Source organism: Salvelinus fontinalis, chromosome 6 (genome assembly GCF_029448725.1).
Source record: "Salvelinus fontinalis isolate EN_2023a chromosome 6, ASM2944872v1, whole genome shotgun sequence".
In the NCBI taxonomy this organism is placed as follows: Eukaryota; Metazoa; Chordata; class Actinopteri; order Salmoniformes; family Salmonidae; genus Salvelinus; species Salvelinus fontinalis.
Window position 1 is genome coordinate 23,497,268 of NC_074670.1, and position 21,488 is coordinate 23,518,755.

Consider the following 21,488-nt stretch of genomic DNA (forward strand, 5'->3'; position numbering starts at 1 on the left):
GACTCCAGTCACCCAAGTCATAGATTGTTCTCTCTGCTACTGCACGGCAAGCGGTACCTGAGCGCCAAGTCTGGGTCCAGAAGGCTCCTTCTACCCCCAAGCCATAAGACTGCTGAACAACTAATCAAATGGCCACCATCGTCAATCGTCAATTTGCATTGATTCCCCCCCCCCCTTTGTTGTTACACCGCTGCTACTCGCTATTTATTATCTATGGATAGTCACTTTACCCCTACCTCGACTAACCTGTACCCATGCTCATTGACTTCTGTTTTTATTTTTTAACTTTAGTTTATTTAGTAAATATTTTCTTAACTCTATTTTCTTAAAACTGCATTGTTGGTTAAAGGGCTTGTGAATAAGCGGTAAGGTCTACTATACCTGTTGTATTTGGTGCATGTGACAAATACAATTTGATTTGATAACTTGCGTTCCATGTGCATATGGGCACTGTGCGTCATGGCTGGATAGGCTGCGCCTCCGCTCTCAAAATCCATGCCATAACCAATCGTGTTACCACGAAGTCCAGCTTTTGGTTGATTTTAAATATCCCCACCAGCGTTACCTGAAATTGGCCCTTTGGCGCACGTTTTTAAGGACACACCTCAGATATTGCCACCCCTTCCATCTCAGCGCAAGTGAGCTCATATAAGACAGCTAAATGACCAATCCTGGTGCAAGGGTTAGAAAACAGAAGAGTGCCAGCTTTAACAGATCGAAACTGCAAAAGAGCGTGTGTTTGACAACTGCACTGGCTTAACACCAGCAGAAAAGAGCCCCCAATGTTCATGTCCCAGGACAAACTAACTAGCAACAGTTAGCTAACTAAATTGTCCATGAATGTTTCATGTGTGTTTAGAACTGACCCGAAATGAATATAATTGATTCACAGTTGATTTTGGTATTTTAACCTACGTGTCATGATCGCATCTGGTGGGGATAGATACAATCAACATGATGGCGCACGCATGGCTGATGTAGTCAGCATGGTAGCAACCATGGACCTCTATCTGTGTGTGGTGTTAGGGAGGAGTGACTAAAACCTGCAATATGACCCAACTAAATTCACATAGAAATGTGAGTTAAATATATGTCATTGAAAGCAAGTCTAAGAAGCTGTACATCTGTTCTATGTGCGCTATTTCTATGCTACCTGTTTAAGTATCTTTTACTTTTGTTTTTGTACACCAGCTTCAAACAGCTGAAAATACAATATTTTTGGTTATTGAAAATATATTTCACAGCGGTTTAGATGGTACAATGATTCTCTACACTACTTGTTTTGTCACATAAAATTAAATTAGGCAAACTATTAGAATTTTTGCTACCAGGAAAGGGCGGCGTGATTTATTCATATTGCACCTTTAATTATTCTATACACCCTGTTTCTTTCACAACTTAAAATCCCAATACCATCTTTAGAAGACAACAAAACAATTATCATCGTTCCAGTGCGAACTACATGGGGAAAGTGTGAAATACTTTGTGAGATGAGGACTTCACTCACTCTGTCACGATCGTGTGGCGGATTGATGGACCAAAACGCAGCATTTGGAAAGTAAGCCATCTTCTTTTATTTTAAAAGATGACGAAAAATAAACACGAAACACTTAATACAAACTAACAAAACAACAAACGTGAAGCTAATAAACGTCGTGCACATACAACAGGCTACAAACGTTCTGACATAGACAACTACTCACAACCAATGAGAGCCTATGGCTACCCTAAATAAGGCTCCCAATCAGAGACAACCGAAATCAGCTGTCTCTAATTGGGAACTCATTCAGGTAACCATAGACTCTCCTAGACAACTAAACATACATAGACAACGCTAGACACCTGTACTCAACACAAACCCATATACTACACCCAACAACCCCTTTACCATAGAATCACCCAAAAACAACAACACACAAACATTCCCCATGTCACACCCTGACCTAACTAAAATAATAAAGAAAACAAAGAATACTAAGGCCAGGGCGTGACACACTCGTTATTTTGGATGTTAACTGAACCGGACACCAAGCTAAATAACTAAAACAGAATCAATATCAAACCATGCCTGTATAAATGCTGGAAATGACAAAATTATGTAAGGAACTTTTCAATATAACCAATAAACACTCTGGCTGCATCTGAAAAGGCACCCTATTTCCTATATAATGTAGTGCACTACGTTTGACCAGGGCCAGCACATGGCTCGGTCAAAAGTAGTGAACTAAACTCAGCAAAAAAATAAATGTCCTCTCACTGTCAACTGTGTTTATTTTCAGCAACTTAACATGTGTAAATATTTGTATGAACATAATAAGATTCAACAACTGAGACATAACCTGAACAAGTTCCACAGACATGTGACTAACATAAATGGAATAATGTGTCCCTGAACAAAGGGATGAGGGGGGTCAAAATCAAAAGTAACAGTCAGTATCTGGTGTGGCCACCAGCTGTATTAAGTACTGCAGTGCATCTCCTCATGGACTGCACCAGATTTGCCAGTTCTTGCAGTGAGATGTTACCCCACTCTTCCACCAAGAGACCTGCAAGTTCCCGGACATTTCTGGGGGAATGGCCCTAGCCCTCAACCTCCGATCCAAGAGGTCTTAGACGTGCTCAATGGGATTCAGATCCGGGCTCTTCGCTGGCCATGGCAGAACACGGATATTCCTGTATTGCAGGAAATCATGCACAGAACGAGCAGTATGGCTGGTGGCATTGTCATGCTGGAGGGTCATGTCAGGATGAGCCTGCAGGAAGGGTACCACATGAGGGAGGAGGATGTCTTCCTTGTAACGCACAGCGTTGAGATTGCCTGCAATGACAATAAGCTCAGTCCGATGATGCTGTGACACACCGCCCCAGACCATGATGGATCCTCCACCTCCAAATCGATCCTGCTCCAGAGTACAGGCCTCTGTGTAACGTTCATTCCTTTGACAATAAACGCGAATCTGACCATTACCCTTGGTGAGACAGATCCGCGACTCATCAGTGAAGAGCAGTTTTTGCCAGTCCTGTCTGGTCCAGCGACGGTGGGTTTATGCCCATAGGCGACATTGTTGCCGGTGATGTCTGGTGAGGACCTGCCATACAACAGGCCTACACGCCCTCAGTCCAGACTTTCTCAGCCTATTGCGGACAGTCTGAGCACTGATGGAGGGATTGTGCGTTCCTGGTGTAACTCGGGCAGTTGTTGTTGCCATCCTGTACCTGTCCCGCAGGTGTGATGTTCGGATGTACCGATCCTGTGCAGGTGTTGTTACACATGGTCTGCCACTGCAAGGACGATCAGCTGTCCGTCCTGTCCCCTTGTGGCGCTGTATTAGGTGTCTCACAGTATGGACATTGCAATTTATTGCCCTGGCCACATCTGCAGTCCTCATGCCTCCCTGCAGAATGCCTAAGGCACGTTCACGCAGATGATAAGGGACCCTGGGGATCTTTCTTTTGGTGTTTTTCAAAGTCAGTAGAAAGGCCTCTTTAGTGTCCTAAGTGTTCATAACTGTGACCTTAATTGCATACCGTCTGTAAGCTGTTCATGTCTTAACGACCGTTCCACAGATGCATGTGTATTAATTGTTTATGGGTCATTGAACAAGCATGGGAAACAGTGTTTAAACCCTTTACAATCTGTGAAGTTGTTTGGATTTTTCGAATTATCTTTGAAAGATAGGGTCCTGAAAAGGGGACGATTCTTTTTTGCTGAGTTTATATAGGGAATAGGTTAAAATACCAATCACTATAGCAGACTCTCACTGTCGATGACAAATCTTTTAGAACTGCCAAATCAAGGACTACTGTGATTGATTTGTAGTCTTATCCGATTTGTAACAGATCGGCTTTTACAACATATCATGTTGATGAATAAAGTGTCTTGAAAAGGAAGGCAGAGAAAGGCACTGGAGAAACCAAACAGTTGGACGAGGAGACACCGCAATGATAACCACCACATTTACAGCCTATAACATGGGCAATAACAACATCTTAAAAGTACAAGCTCAACAATAAAGCTCTACAATATTTACAACTTGGTATGCAGTACTTAAGAATACTTAGAGCGGCAGTGTTAAATTAGGTGTTACTTATATTTTTTCGCAGGAGATTGAATAAAAGTCTGTCTCTTCGGACAGAACGCCAACTCCTATTTTAGTTTGTTGGGAACATAGGCAGACAGTCAATATCCACCACATACTGTTACAGTCTGTAGCTCCAACACTAATGCTGGCAGCACAGTCATTCATCCAGACTAGTTCAGCTGTAGTAGCACACTGCGTTCATTCTTCCTGTGTACCATTTGCTAACATCTCATCCATGGACTATTTCTTTGTAGCTTTAGCTCCAGCATTTCGGCACCAATACAACCTGTTTCAGCACTGTTTCCCTATTGGATGGTAATTTACTGCCTGTTGATGGGAATCATTAATGAACTATTCTAATTATTAAATGTGTATTGTCTAACTGTTAGAGTCTAACAGTTAGACAATCTAATATTAGGAGGACACACACACACACACACACACACACACACACACACACACACACACACACACACACACACACACACACACACACACACACACACACACACACACACACACACACACACACACACACAGTATGTTACAGACATCCTGGTGACTGGTAATGGTCACCTTGTCTGACTGAGAGGACAAACTGACTCAAGAAGGACAGACAGACAGAGCTGACTAATGGTGCCATAGAAAGACACACATGACCAAAACTCTACCCTGTGGTGGAACATCAGACTGGATCCAGACAGACCCGTGGAACAGCAGCGTGTAGCCTACCATCATGTTGATGCTTGCTAGGTCAGCTACAACCTGGCCCAGATGCAGTAAATGCATTAAAAAATATATATAGAGACAACATTTTCTAATCCAGGGATTAATCAAGCCAATGCAATTCCCAATAAACTGATGTCAAAACTGATCGAATCCAAAACAAGGTGAAATGCGAGTCACAAAACAAGAAAATTAGTCAGTGTGCGCAATCAAACAGGAATGAATATAGGATTATACGTTCTGCAAATGGTTTAATCATCCAGAATGTAATATCAGAAGGACTATCGCTCCAGAGGCTTACAATGCAGCCTGTCTGATGAAGCCTGGATATGTGCATATGTGATGACAGTTGCCATAGCGACTTTGTCTTTACCACCCTAATGGCATGCATTGTGTGTGCCACTGCTGTGCCGTTGTTCATCATTCAGATGCCTAATTTTACAGCTATTACAACTGACAGCTAGGACAGACATTCTCCCAGTCAGAGGCAGAGGACACAGAACAGCAGAGAAGACCGTGACTCCAATTCAAGCCAAGTGTTTTGATTTTTAATCTGAGGGTATGCTGCTATTGACACACTTGTTGAATTATGCAAGAGAACGTGACAACAACAGTAATTCATGAGGCAGTCTAGACAGCGCAGGTGAGTGCAGGTAAGGTAGACAGAGCTAGTGTTTGGTGGTTACAGCCCCCTCCCCTTTATGTTAACTTAAACATATATGCAAATACACAGTGTATTTCTGCAAATTAGGCACCTATCATTTTCTTTATATATATATTTTTTTAAACAATCAATTACCTGAATTCCCACCAAAATCATTATTTGTCCGTGCCAGTAAAGTGTTTTATGTGCTATAACTCAGTCAATATCTGATGGATTAAAACAATTTAAAAAGTTGGGCGTATCTTCATCCATTGCCCAACTGTTGCATCTATTAGAATTGTTTAAAAAAAACGTAAAAACAGTTGGATAACCATTGCTACTTAAACATTTGAACCAGGGGCCGATGCATATGGTGAATCATTATATCCCTTATAGGAACCATATGGGCCACATACATTGGCCTAGAAGAAGCTAACAGAACATGACATTGCCATGACTACTACATCTCCATGGTGCTATAGTAGGTGAGAGGATAGTGGACCTGCTGTACATGCGTTGACGTTTGACTGCTGCTCATCAGAGTTGTTACTGTGACAGAGTGGATGGTGACAGTGCTGATGACAGCTCTCCTCTCCCTCTCTGACATACATACAGATGTGAAAAGCCTGAACAGTGGGCCCATTCTGGTCCCCCACCACCACCACACCAGTGTGAATAATGCTATCAATAGGAGTGATTGTGAGGATCCAGTCCCCCACTGACTGACTCATCCATTTCTAGTAATCAATTCAATTCAATTCAACACACACGCGCACACGCACACACACACAGTCTTGTACAGCTAACCTTCTGGGGACACACAATTCAGTCCCAGTCAAAATCCGACGTTCCCTAACCCCTAACCCTAAACCTAACCCGTACTCTTACCCTAACCCTAACCTTAACCTTAATTTGGGGTTCCCGAGTGACGCAGCGGTTCGAGAGCCTGGTTCGATCCCGGGCTGTATCACAACCGGCCGTGATTGGGAGTCCCATAGGGCAGTGCACAATTGGCCCAGTGTCGCTCGGGTTGGAGGGTGTGGCCGGGGTAGGCCCGTCATTATAAATAAGAATTTGTTCTTAACTGACTTGCCTAGTTAAATAAAGATAAAATAAAATAAAAATGAACCCTAACCTTAACCCAAAAAACCTAACCCTAGCTCCTAAAACTCACCCTCTCCAGACCGGCCTGATGTACAATATAGAAACAGGGCAGAAAGTTGCAATAGGCCCGTGCAACCCAAGGTTTGATACCAGCATAAACAGAAACCCTCTTAATCCTGAGCCTAACCCTTGACGCAATTCTAACCTTAACTCCCTATAAATAGCATCTGACCTTGTGGGGACTAACAAAATGTCCCCAGTTGGTCTTTAATTATTTGTTACTTTTATGTCTTGTTGTTATTATTATTTCTTTTTTAAACTGCATTGTTGGTTAAGGGCTTGTAAGTAAGTATTTCACTGTAAGATCTACTGTCACGCCCTGGCCTTAGTATTCTTTGTTTTCTGTATTATTTTAGTTAGGTCAGGGTGTGACATGGGGAATGTTTTTGTTTTGTTGGTTTTGGGTGTTGTTTATGGTAAAGGGGTTGTTGTATAGTATATGGGTTTGTGTGGAGTACATGTTTCTAGTGTTGTCTATGTATGTTTAGTTGTCTAGGAGAGTCTATGGTTACCTGAATGAGTTCCCAATTAGAGACAGCTGATTTCGGTTGTCTCTGATTGGGAGCCTTATTTAGGGTAGCCATAGGCTCTCATTGGTTGTGGGTAATTGTCTATGTAGAACGTTTGTAGCCTGTATGTATGTGCACAACGTTTGTAGCTTCACGGTCGTTTTGTTGTTTTGTTAGTTTGTATAGAGTTTTGTGTCGTGTTCATCTTCGTGGTGTTAATAAAAGAAGATGGCTTATTTTCCAACTGCTGCGTTTTGGTCCGTCAATCCCCCACACGATCGTGACAGAATTACCCACCATAGGACCAAGCGGCATGGAAAGCGGCAACAGGATCTACCTACACAGGATTCATGGACATGGGAGGAGATACTGGAGGGTAAGGGGCCGTGGGCTCAACCGGGAGAATATCGCCTTCCTCGTGAAGAGCTGGAGGCAGCTAAAGCCGAGAGGAGGCGATATGAGGAGGCAGCACGGAGACACGGCTGGAAGCCCGTGAGTACAACCCAAAAATTTCTTGGGGGGGGCCTTAAAGGGAGTGTGGCGAAGTCAGGTAGGAAACCTGCGCCTACTCCCTGTACTTACCGTGGAGAGCGAGAGTACGGGCAGACACCGTGTTACGCAGTAGAGCGCACGGTGTCTCCTGTACGCGTGCATAGCCCGGTTCGGTACATTTCAGCTCCACGTATCGGCCGGGCTAGACTGAGCGTTGAGCCGTATGTCATGAAGCCGGCCCAACGCATCTGGTCACCAGTGCGTCTCCTCGGGCCGGCGTACATGGCACCAGCCTTACGCATGGTGTCCCCGGTTCGCCTACATAGGCCGGTGCGGGTTATTCCACCTCCCCGCACTGGTCAGGCGACGGGGAGCATAGAACCAGGTAAGGTTGGGCAGGCTCGGCGTTCAAGGGAGCCAGTACGCCTGCACGGTCCGGTATTTCCGGCGCCACCTCCCCGCCCCAACCCAGTACCACCAGTGCCTCCTCCACGCACTAGCTATATGGTGCGTGTCTCCAGCCCTTTACCACCAGTGTCTAAACCACGCACCAAGCCTACAGTGCGCCTCAGCCGGCAGGAGTCTGCCGTCTGCACAGCGATGACTGAACTGCCCGTCTCCCCAGCGCCATCTGAGCCATCCGTCTCCCCAGCGCCATCTGAGCCATCCGTCTCCCCAGCGCCATCTGAGCCATCCGTCTCCCCAGCGCCATCTGAGCCATCCGTCTGCCATGAGCCTGCAAAGCCGCCCGTCTGCCATGAGCCTGCAAAGCCGCCCGTCTGCCATGAGCCAACTGAGCCGCCAGCCAGACAGGAGCCGCTAGAGCCGCCAGCCAGACAGGAGCCGCTAGAGCCGCCAGCCAGACAGGAGCCGCTAGAGCCGCCAGCCAGACAGGAGCCGCTAGAGCCGCCAGCCAGACAGGAGCCGCTAGAGCCGCCAGCCAGACAGGAGCCGCTAGAGCCGCCAGCCAGACAGGAGCCGCTAGAGCCGCCAGCCAGACAGGAGCCGCTAGAGCCGCCAGCCAGACAGGAGCCGCTAGAGCCGCCAGCCAGACAGGATCCGCCAGAGCCGCCAGCCAGACAGGATCCGCCAGAGCCGCCAACCAGACAGGATCCGCCAGATCCGTCAGCCAGCCATGAGCAGCCAGATCCGTCAGCCAGCCATGAGCAGCCAGATCCGTCAGCCAGCCATGAGCAGCCAGATCCGTCAGCTAGCCATGAGCAGCCAGATCCGTCAGCTAGCCATGAGCAGCCAGATCCGTCAGCTAGCCATGAGCAGCCAGATCCGTCAGCTAGCCATGAGCAGCCAGATCCGTCAGCTAGCCATGAGCAGCCAGATCCGTCAGCTAGCCATGAGCAGCCAGATCCGTCAGCTAGCCATGAGCAGCCAGATCCGTCAGCCAGCCATGAGCAGCCAGATCCGTCAGCCAGCCATGAGCAGCCAGATCCGTCAGCCAGCCATGAGCAGCCAGATCCGTCAGCCAGCCATGAGCAGCCAGATCCGTCAGCCAGCCATGAGCAGCCAGATCCGTCAGCCAGCCATGAGCAGCCAGATCCGTCAGCCAGCCATGAGCAGCCAGATCCGTCAGCCAGCCATGAGCAGCCAGATCCGTCAGCCAGCCATGAGCAGCCAGATCCGTCAGCCAGCCATGAGCAGCCAGATCCGTCAGCCAGCCATGAGCAGCCAGATCCGTCAGCCAGCCATGGGCCGTCCCTCAGTCCGGAGCTGCCGTCCCTCAGTCCGGAGCTGCCGTCCCTCAGTCCGGAGCTGCCGTCCCTCAGTCCGGAGCTGCCGTCCCTCAGTCCGGAGCTGCCATCCCTCAGTCCGGAGCTGCCATCCCTCAGTCCGGAGCTGCCATCCCTCAGTCCGGAGCTGCCATCCCTCAGTCCGGAGCTGCCATCCCTCAGTCCGGAGCTGCCATCCCTCAGTCCGGAGCTGCCATTCCTCAGTCCGGAGCTGCCATTCCTCAGTCCGGAGCTGCCCCTTACCCTGGTGCTGCCCCTTACCCTGGTGCTGCCCCTGACCCTGGTACTGCCCCTGACCCTGGTACTGCCCCTGACCCTGGTACTGCCCCTTACCCTGGTACTGGCCCTTAGTCCGGAGCTGCCATTCCTCAGTCCGGAGCTGCCCCTTAATGCAATGGGGTTAATGTGGAGGGGGGTCGTTTGGAGGAAGCCTAGGAGGTGGGTAGGTACTGTGGTGACGTGGGGACCGCGACCAGAGCCGGAGCCGCCACCGTGGAAGGAAGCCCACCCAGACCCTCCCCTAGACTGTGTATGGTGCGCCCGGAGTTCGCGCCTCAAGGGGGGGGTTATGTCACGCCCTGGCCTTAGTATTCTTTGTTTTCTGTATTATTTTAGTTAGGTCAGGGTGTGACATGGGGAATGTTTTTGTTTTGTTGGTTTTGGGTGTTGTTTATGGTAAAGGGGTTGTTGTATAGTATATGGGTTTGTGTGGAGTACATGTTTCTAGTGTTGTCTATGTATGTTTAGTTGTCTAGGAGAGTCTATGGTTACCTGAATGAGTTCCCAATTAGAGACAGCTGATTTCGGTTGTCTCTGATTGGGAGCCTTATTTAGGGTAGCCATAGGCTCTCATTGGTTGTGGGTAATTGTCTATGTAGAACGTTTGTAGCCTGTATGTATGTGCACAACGTTTGTAGCTTCACGGTCGTTTTGTTGTTTTGTTAGTTTGTATAGAGTTTTGTGTCGTGTTCATCTTCGTGGTGTTAATAAAAGAAGATGGCTTATTTTCCAACTGCTGCGTTTTGGTCCGTCAATCCCCCACACGATCGTGACATCTACACCTGTTGTATTCGGCACACGTGGCAAATAAAATTTGATTGGATTTGAATTTTGATTTGGTCACATTTTTGTTTGTTTACTATTCTTGTTGGGGACTTCTGGTGCACGTCTGCACACACACACACACACACACACACACACACACACACACACACACACACAACCTTCTGCAGCGCGGCACAGTGCATACTACAGTCATTAGGAGTCCTTACCTCACACTGTGGTGAAGTACCACAACTGGAACATGTGTAGAGTCATTAACTGCAGTATATAGACACATTCAAGTGTCTCCTACCGTTGCTGTAGGGTCGTTCCACCTCAAAAAGCACAAGAAAGAGGATTTTGACACCTATCATCTCAGAATGTTCTGAAATTGTTTCTGTTCTTAGAAACTAGCATTCCTGCAACGATTACATTTGTTGAAATATAATTTGATCCCCGTCTTACTCATTGCCAGATTTTGGGGTCCAAATCGGATATTGAATATTATATGAATCCTATAATTTTAAATGGCCAATTTAGGTGCAATTCAATTAGCTTTAATTTCTCATAAATCAAATTATATTTCAACAAAATAACGTTGCAGGAATGCTAATCTTATCTGTTTCTTAATACAGAAACGTTTTCAGAGCAATCTGGGATGGTGGGTGTCATGGCTTGCTGAAATGACATGGAACGACAATGTAGTCCATTCCATTCCCCTCTACTTCCTGGAGTTCAAACAAACACAATTTTTAATTGGCTGAAGGTCAGCCAATAGGTGTGCCCATCAGAATGAGAAGGCAAATATTGAGGTTTATTTTTATGTCTAAAAAATGTGCGATCACAATATTTGATAAAGGGACAAAGCCTCCCTTTTCTTTGCTGTAGGCACCAGGCAGCGGATTATAAACGTATCTATCTGGTGAGAAGGGATGGAAACAGTAGCCGTCCTTCCCCAGGCCCAGTGCAGCACAGCACAGCGTGGAAGATCAGTTTAAGATAAAGCCGCTTCTCAATCACTGGGAAAGTTTCCATGCATCTAGGGCTATCTCGTAGGACGGGTGCTGTGTGTGTGTGTGTGTGTGTGGGTGTGTGTGTGTGTGTGTGTGTGTGTGCGTGTGTGTGTGTGTGAGGGATGGAGGCAGTCATGCCACACAACCTTAAACACTCTCTAAGGGCGGCGTTGCGGCATGTCATGACTGGAAACTTCACACAACCGCTGGCATGGTTCCCTCCATCATCACAATATTATCTGGGATCCCTCCAGAGAGAAAGAGAGTATAGAGAGAGAGAGAACGAGGATAGAGGGAGAAACAGAGAGAGGAGAGAGCGAGAGACAAGGGGGGTGCGTGCTGCTGTGTGAGTGAGATTTAACGAGCATATTTTCCCTGAATCCAATGTTTATCCACTGTAACACCCCCCCCCCCCCACACACCTCTTTCTAACACCAGTCCATGACAAACTGTCTTTGCTTTTACAAATATCCTGTCCTGTCCTCCTGCCATTGTACACTTTTCACGTCCCAGCATAAAACAACTGGCTTGTCAATCACCTGTGGCACAGAGAGACAGCCAGGTCTGTTCTGAGGGGAGGTGGTGAGAGCGGATGAGAGGTGGGGGCAGGGGCTGTTCTGAATGACACCTGTATAAAACGTGCCAAGTGCAACAGCAACACCAGAGATAACAGAAAGCATTGGGATCACGCAAACAATCACTGCTGAATCAAAGCAGCAGAGCAATTACTAAGAGAGAGGAAATATATTGGGGAGACAAATGTCTCTGGATGCTGAACCATGTCATCAAACAAGGTGGAAATCAATGTGCTGGCTAAATGATAGATGTCCACCAGTTTTCCCTCCCTCTCTCCCTCCCTCCCTCCCTCCCTCCCTCCTCTCCTCTCCTCTGTGGCCAGGCTGATCGAGCTCCACAGCATTCCGCTCCCCATGCAGTGTTACCAGGGAGAGAAGAGAAGAGAGAAACCTGTCTGACTGAAGCTGGATTTGAGGGTCATTTCAAGAACACTACCAGCCAGAGCAGCAGCAGAGACAGACTCCATTTTCAGATCCTCCGGATACGGGTCTGTCTGTCTCTCTGTCTCACTCTCACACACAACAGAGATGGCAAATGAATAGCAATGACAACACCAGGTGGAAGGTCATTCGTAAACAGTGGTGGAATGCTCGCTGCTAAGCACCACGCAGAATGAACTGAATTCCATATAGACAACACATTCTGACTGAGTATCTCGCTCTCTCGGTTCTCCTCTGGCCAAAAACGTACATACGTACACAGCTACAATCCTCTCTCTTCCTTTACATCCAAATGCAGAATGGAGCAGGATTGATACACATGTCTAATCTATTAGAACAGATTTTCATCATACGGTAGAGAGGCAATAGCTCTGGCTGGTCATACACAGTCCCCCTTTATGTAAACAGACATTGAACGATGCACATGTGCAACTGTAAAATACTAAATACTAAACGCTTCGTTCTCTTCCTCCACACACACACACACACACACACACACACACACACACACACACACACACACACACACACACACACACACACAGACACACTCCTAACGATGTGAGCCAGCATGGCCAGGTTCCTTTTCATAACACAACATAATAACACACCACCACAACAGCAGCTATTACTCAGACTAGGGCAACAGCCAGTAGACACACAGGGCAGCACAGCAGCAGCAGCAACAGCAGTAAGAAGCATTAAAACACCCAGACAGAGAGGACACAGTCTGAAACCCTGTTTACTTACAGCATACTCAATGGTTCCTTTGGGTCTCTGGAACGACATGCGTCTGCTGCCATCCTTCTTCTCTTGAGTCTTCTTCTGGCCGGTATCTGAAAGCAAGCGAGGCAAGGTACGCATTACGTTCATGTTCCTCTCTCTCCCCAGCTTGCCTTGTCACAAGCCGCTGTTTCCCAGCCACACGGGTAGACAGCTCATTCGTCAACAGTGAGCGTGCGAGCCAGTCAGCCTACGATGTGAGCGGAGTGGAACCTCTTTCTCTCTCCCTCTCCTCGCAAGCTCTCGCTGCTCTAGCTGTCTCTCCTCCTCTCTCACTCTCCTACTCTCTCTCGTTCCTCCCCCCTCTCCCTCTCTCTCTCTCTGTAGCCCTACACCACACAGCACAATGGCATGCGTTGATTCCAGTTCACCTTGCCTTCTGCTGCTGCCTCTCCTCTCAGAACAGACACAAAGCACCTTGACCTCCATGAGGAACTGAGGAGAGGAGGAGGGGATGGAGCTGGGAGGACTGGGAGGGAGATAGGAGAGAGAAGGGGCTGAAGGCAGGAGGCAGGATCTTTGAACTTGGACGAGGGATGGAGCTGGGGCTGGGGGAGACAGGAGAGGGTCGTGACTCGGGTATTCTATGGGGTATAGGACTGGGGCTTGGGGTATAGGGCTGGATCTGAGATCACAGGGATGGGGCTGGAGGAGAGCAGGGGCCGAGGGCTGGGGGTAGAAGGCTTACGGTACAGTACAGAGCACATCCTCTCTCAGTCGGCTACGTTCCCCCCGTTATGTTCAGTATGCAGGCTATGCAGCAGATCAGATCAGAAGCCTAACACGTCCTTAACTTCTTCTGTTTTTGTCACCGAGCAGCTCGGGCTGAAACACATGAGTCATTCGCCATGCAGCCATTCTATTTCTGGGGCTCAGGACTCACTGCACTGAAGAGGGAGAGAGGAAGAGGAGCTGCTTCCGGTGGAGCTGTAGCCATGACTCCACTCAGTATTCAACATGATAGGCAATGTAGTAGGTTTAATGTTTGCAGTCTGTCAAATGTACCATAAAGCCCGAGATAGCTTCGGCGATCAGACGTGCATTGAAGCATTCGGTATGGTGTCTCTGCTGTCTGGTTTGGTTTATTTGACACCCCACTACTACAGTTGTATAACAGCAGTGTATTTGACATGAAACTATGTTACATATTGTTTCAGGTCATAGACATAACACTAATGTGATACCGAAACACTGGCGTGGCGGTATGAGAGCTAAGCCAAGACCTAGAATAAATACCGCCTGATTCTAAAACCAATATGAGAAAGAAAGAGAGCAGGGAGAGAGAGAGGGGGGAGGGGGAAGAGAGAGCTACAGAGAGAGGGCTACAGAGAGAGCAGAAAGAGAGATACAGAGAGAGAGAGAGAGAGAGAGAGAGAGAGAGAGAGAGAGGGGAGGGGGGAGCTACAGAGAGAAAGCTACAGAGAGAGCAGAAAGAGAGATACAGAGAGAGAGAGAGGGGGGGAAAGAGAGAGCTACAGAGAGAGGGCTACAGAGAGAGCAGAAAGAGAGATACGTTAGACAGAGACCAAGTCGAGAGATACATTAGAGAGAGAGAGACCAGAGAGAGAGAGACCAAAAAGAGAGGTAGGGGGAGAGACTCAGAGCTACATTCACAGCAGCAGGGTGTTAGTGAGGGAGAGAATATAGTGAGGGAAAATAGTCTAAATTTGAACCTCAACATGGAGTGTGATGATGTGCCATCAGAAACACAGCTATTTCTTCACACTGGGAGCAGAGCAGAAACACAACGTTAAACAACAAAGATCATCAGACCTCAGTGGGTCTACACCACAGGAACACATGATAACCCCTCTTACCCCTTCACAGAGAACCTGTTCACTTCTAATAAACAGCCTGCCAGATAAACTCTGCTATTTGCTGCTAGGGCAAGAAAAACATCCTGTACACAATGTTATCCAGTAACAAAAATGGACATTTACAATGAATTTACCAAAATTAGATCTATAGGAGACAATTGATTAAACACTGTCATCACAAATGAAGTTACTCAGTTAATCAAATGTTCTGTTTGTGTGACACGTTGTTGCACACTAAACAACAGCATTGAATACGTATTTGTTTTAATTGTGCAGTGCATACTGCGAATACAAGCGTTGTGTTTTAGAGTATGGTGCGAGATGGCAACTAAGCGAGATGAAAGTCACAAATAATGTGAGCAACTGTCCCTGGGGCCACAGCAAGTCTCATTAAACGATTATCTCCGCAAAAACAGTGGGTTGTGTAACACCAGATTTCACAGATGTGGGTCAAGGTCATGTTATCTCATTTAATTTGCATCTTTCTCTATCCAAAATAAACAGAACTAAAGCAACAGCTATACCACCACAGCTGATACACTGTTGCTCTTCATTTCATGAATGGACTTGCGACAGCAAGCATCCCACTTTAAATCTGTGTCATACTTCTGACTATTATTATTCTTAGCACACTATCTCCTCTTACACTGTTTCAGCTGTTCAACCTTTAAAACGTACACAACCGGTCTGGAATAGTTTTTCATCTATTTAAAACTTCAACAATGCCTCATTGTCTACTGTACTTCTGTATTACAGTTGTCATACTATATACTGAGGTATTTTAGTAGGAGAGTTTGTATACTGAGGTATTTTAGTAGGAGAGTTCGTATACTGAGGTATTCTAGTAGGAGAGTTCGCATACTGAGGTATTCTAGTAGGAGAGTTCGTTTACTGAGGTATTCTAGTAGGAGAGTTCGTATACTGAGGTATTCTAGTAGGAGAGTTCGTATACTGAGGTATTCTAGTAGGAGAGTTCGTATACTGAGGTATTCTAGTAGGAGAGTTCGTATACTGAGGTATTCTAGTAGGAGAGTTCGTTTACTGAGGTATTCTAGTAGGAGAGTTCGTTTACTGAGGTATTCTAGTAGGAGAGTTCGTATACTGAGGTATTCTAGTAGGAGAGTTCGTTTACTGAGGTATTCTAGTAGGAGAGTTCGTATACTGAGGTATTCTAGTAGGAGAGTTCGTTTACTGAGGTATTCTAGTAGGAGAGTTCGTATACTGAGGCATTCTAGTAGGAGAGTGTGTACAAGTATAGTAGTGTGAGTGGAGTTATTTATGATGAAATGTGTGATCTAACTGCCCCACAAATCAAATCAAATTTTATTGGTCACATACACATATTTAGCAGATGTTATTGCAGGTGTAGAGAAATGCTTGTGTTCCTAGTTACAACAGTGCAGTGTATCTAACAATTCACAACAATACACACATATCTATAAGTAAAATAATGGAATTAAGAAATATGTAAATATTAGGACAAGCAATGAGTGACATTGACTAAAATACAGTAGAATACAGTATATACATATGAAATCAGTAAAACAGTATGTAAACATGATTAAAGTGACTAGTGTTCCATTACTAAAGTGACCAGTGGTTCCATGTCTATGTTTATAGGGCAGCAGCCTCTAAGGTGCAGGGTTGCGTAACCAGGTGGAAGCCGGCTATTGATGGCTATTTAACAGTCAGATGGCCTTAAAATAGAAGCTGGTTTTCGGTCTCTCGGTCGCAGTTTTGATGCACCTGTACTGACCTCGCCTTCTGGATGATAACGGGGTGAACAGGCCGTGGCTCAGGTGGTTGATGTCCTTGATGATCTTTTTGGCCTTCCTGTGACATCGGGCACTGTAGGTGTCCTGGAGGGCAGGCAGTGTGTCCCCGGTGATGAGTTGGGCAGACCGCATCACACTCTGGAGAGCCCTGCAGTTGCGGGCGGTGCAGTTACCGTACCAGGCAGTGATACAGCCCAACAGGATGCTCTCAATTGTGCATCTGTAAAAGTGTGTGAGGGTTTTAGTGGCCAAGCCAAATTTCTTCTTCACCACACTGTCTGTGTGGATGGTCCATTTCAGATTCTCAGTGATGTGTACGCCATGGAACTTAAAGCTTTTCACCTTCTCCAAATGTGATCCGGTCTATGTGGATGGGGGCGTGCTCCATCTGCTGTCTCCTGAAGTCCACGATCAGCTGCTTGGTTTTGTTGACGTTGAGGGAGAGATTATTTTCCTGGCACCACTCCGCCAGGGTCCTTACCTCCCTCGTGGCTGTCTCATAATTGTTGGTAATCAGGCCTACTACTGTTGTTAGTGTCGTCTATCAAAGTAATCAGACCAATTATTTTACAAAATATTACTTTGACTATGTTTAACTGCTTCGCTTAAGTAAAACAATTTAAAGTTCTCCCACTACTACAAAAATAGAGTTAAAGGAAGAGAGTTAAAGGAAGTCCCATAATTTTTCTTCATGGAATATTACAATCTAGTTCAACAACATTATCTTTGGCATTTGAAATAAAAACACAACACTGGTGCTGAGCAGTGTGTGAGTCCGGTCTTGTGACTTACTGATAGGAAGGCTGTATATTTACAAAACAATGGAGGATGGAGAGGTGAAGTGAGGGGGTGGAGAGGAGAGGTGAGGGGGTTGAGAGGTGGGGTGAGGAGATGGAAAGGGGAGGGAGGGGTGAGGGGAGAGATGAGGGGGGGGTGGGGTGAGGGGGTTGAGAGGTGGGGGGTGGAGAGGGGCGGGAGGGGTGGTGAGGTGAGGGGGTTGAGAAGGGAGGGAGGAGGTGGAGAGTTGAGGTGAGGGGGTGGAGAGGAGAGGTGAGGGGTGGAGAGGAGAGGTGAGGATGTGGAGAGGTAGGGTGAGGGGAGGGAGATGGTGGGGTGAGGGGGTGGAGAGGAAAGGAAAGGAGAGGTGAGGGGTGGGGGTGGAGAGGAGAGGTGAGGGGGTGGAGAGGAGAGGTGAGGATGTGGAGAGGTGAGGTGGTGGAGAGGTAGGGTGAGGGGAGGGAGAGGAGAGGTGAGGGGTGGAGAGGTGAGGGGGTGGAGAGGAGAGGTGAGGGAGAGGATGTGGTGAGGTGGTGGAGAGGTAGGGTGAGGGGAGGGAGATGGTGGGGTGAGGGGGTGGAGAGGAAAGGAGAGGTGAGGGGTGGAGAAATGAGGTGAGATGAGGGGTGGAGAGGTGAGGTGAGGGGTTGGAGAGGTGAGGGTTGAGAGGAGAGTGGTGGAGAGGGGAGGGAGGGAGGGGGTGGATAAGAGAGGTGAGGGGTGGAGAGGAGAGGTGAGGGGGTAGAGAGGTGAGGTGAGTGGGTGGAGAGAAGAGCTGAGGGGGTGGAGAGGGGGGAGGGGTCCTACTTACAGTATACTGCCATTCATATTATTTAGCTAGGTAAGTCAGGACAGGGTGTTGAGGGGTGGAGGGCACCGACTGGTAATGCTTTACATTAAGTTCTCTTCAGCTCTTATACCTGTGTAGTAACACTGTAATTACACCAGTCACAACATGTTGATACATAGTACCTTACAACAACAACAACCTCCTCCTCAGACAGGTTCTGTATGGCAGGCCCATAAAAACCCACAAGAAGGCAAACGTATAACTTATTCCATATACAGTATACAGTTGAAGTCGAAAGTTTACAAACACTTAGGTTGGAGTAATTAAAACTCGTTTTTCAACCACTCCACAAATGTCTTGTTTACAAACTATAGTTTTGGCAAGTCGGTTAGGACATCTACTTTGTGCATGACAAGTAATTTGTCCAACAATTGTTTACAGACAGATTATTTCACTTATAATAGAAGTTTACATACATGAAGTTGACTGTGCCTTTAAACAGCTTGGAAAATTCCAGAAAATTATATCATAGCTTTAGAAGCTTCTGATAGGCTAATTGACATCATTTGAGTCAATTGGAGGTGTACCTGTGGATGTATTTCAAGGCCTACCTTCAAACTCAGTGCCTCCTTGCTTGACATCATGGGAAAATCAAAAGAAATCAGTCAAGACCTCAGAAAAAAATAAGTAGACCTCCACAAGTCTGGTTCATCCTTGGGAGCATTTCCAAATGCCTGAAGGTACCACGTTCATCTGTACAAACAATAGTACGCAAGGATAAACATCATGGGACCATGCAGCCGTCATACCGCTCAGGAAGGAGACGCGTTCTGTCTCCTAGAGATGAATGTACTTTGGTGCAAAAAGTGCAAATCAATCCCAGAATAACAGCAAAGGACCTTGTAAAGATGCTGGAGGAAACAGGTACAAAAGTAACTATATTCCCATTAAAACGAGTCCTATATCAACATAACCTGAAAGGCCGCTCAGCAAGGAAGAAGCCACTGCTCCAAAACCGCCATAAAAAAGCCAGACTACGGTTTGCAACTGCACATGGGGACAAAGATCGTAATTTTTTTGGAGAAATGTCCTCTGGGCCGATGAAACAAAAATAGAATTGTTTGGCCATAATTACCATTGTTATGTTAGGAGGAAAAAGGGGGAGGCTTGCAAGCCAAAGAACACCCTCCCAAACGTGAAGCACGGGGGTGGCAACATCATGTGGAGGTGCTTTGCTGCAGGAGGGACTGGTACACTTCATAAAATAGATGGCATCATGAGAAAGGAAAATGATGTGGATATATTGAAGCAACATCTCAAGACATCAGTCAGGAAGTTAAAGCTTGGTCGCAAATGGGTCTTCCAAATGGACAATGACCCCAAGCATACTTCCAAAGTTGTGGCAAAATGGCTTAAGGACAACAAAGTCAAGGTATTGGAGTGGCCATCACAAAGCCCTGACCTCAATCCCATCGAAAATGTGTGGGCAGAACTGAAAAAGCGTGTGCGAGCAAGGAAGCCTATAAACCTGACTAAGTTACACCAGCTCAGTCAGGAGGAATGGGCCAAAATTCACCCAACTTATTGTGGGAAGCTTGTGGAAGGCTACCTGAAATGTTTGACCCAAGTTAATTGAGTGTATGTAAACTTCTGACCCACTGGGAATGTGAATAAATAAATAAAAGCTGAAATAAATCATTCTCTCTACTATTATTCTGACATTTCACATTCTTAAAGTAAAGTGGTGATCCTAATTGACCTAAGACAGGGAATTTTTACTGGGATTAAATGTCAGGAATTGTGAAAAACTGAGTAAAATGTATTTGGCTAAGGTGTATGTAAACTTCTGACTTCAACTGTATATAAGGTGAGACATGGCCTTGACTTCCCTGACTCTAACGGGGCGATAACAGCACGGCAGCCATTGTAATGAATATGCATTGGCTTAGTGAGCTGTCAAACTACACACAGGAAGCACACCACGACAGCCCACATCCCTTTGCTAACACCCTCTCGCCCTCTCTTTCTTTCTCCCTATTTCTCTCTCTCTTTCTCCCTCTCCCTCTCTCTCAGCATTAAGCAGTCAGTTTTCCCCTGCATAGAGCACTATCACCGCCACCACCCAGTACAACCAAACGTTGCTGGAGCAGCACTTTGTGTTGTGTCTGCTGTGTCAGGACAGGGAGGATAGGGGAGCAGAGCAGTCCCTCCCTTCATCCTGCCTCTGCCCCGTCATTAACACTGGCTCCAGGTCAATAAATCAAACACTGATGCTGTCACAGGCTCAGTAAGTGTCACCCCATCCAGACTGTCTCATTAGCACCCACTCCAGGGCGACTAATCACACCATGATCTCTCCATCGGCTCCTGGGTTATTGCCTTGTGTGAAATGTTCAGTTGGTAAATCAAGTTACTATTTCTTTATTTTTTTATTGGTTTAAAAAAAGGCATATTTTTCTGTCTCCTGAATACAGTAGCTGGATTATATATATTTAGCTTCTTTTTTTAAATGACACAATTAAAAGACTATTTCTAACATTTTAACATACAGTTAGAAATCACATGTATCATTTTTATTAAATCTTTAGATACATAGAAATGTGAGGAAGGAATATACACAAAAACCTTAATAACTGTAGAATAACAATGTTCTTGATACCTGGGGCTTGTGCTTATGAACATTCCACAGTAATACTGTATGTATAGTCACTGAAAAGGCCCCTGGTCTGCTGGTTGGTCAAGGACCAGAGGACCCCAGGAACCTAAATCAAATCAAATCAAGTTTATTTATATAGCCCTTAGATTAGCTGATATCTCAAAGTGCTGTACAGAAACCCAGCCTAAAACCCAAAACAGCAAGCACTGCAGGTGTAGAAGCACGGTGGCTAGGAAAAACTCCCTAGAAAGGCCAAAACCTAGGAAGAAACCTAGAGAGGAACCAGGCTATGAGGGGTGGCCAGTCCTCTTCTGGCTGTGCCGGGTGGAGATTATAACAGAACATGGCCAAGATGTTCAAATGTTCATAAATGACCAGCATGGTCAAATAATAATAACCTTCTCTTGACTCCCCAGACCAAAGCTATATTCCCACCAATAACCACACTAGCATACTGCT

The 21,488-nt window shown here is 46.4% G+C and overlaps 1 protein-coding gene across 6 annotated transcripts in view; it reads right to left on the bottom strand.

Moving 5' to 3' along the window:
* The window catches only part of LOC129857379 (oxidation resistance protein 1-like), a 179,410-nt gene that overhangs the window by 36,299 nt on the left and 121,623 nt on the right, over window positions 1-21,488 (bottom strand). For all 6 annotated transcript variants that reach the window (XM_055925578.1, XM_055925581.1, XM_055925579.1 and 3 more), the window contains one exon: window positions 13,182-13,267. In XM_055925578.1, coding sequence (XP_055781553.1) covers window positions 13,182-13,267 — 86 coding nt within the window. The remainder of the gene's footprint in view (window positions 1-13,181; window positions 13,268-21,488) is intronic.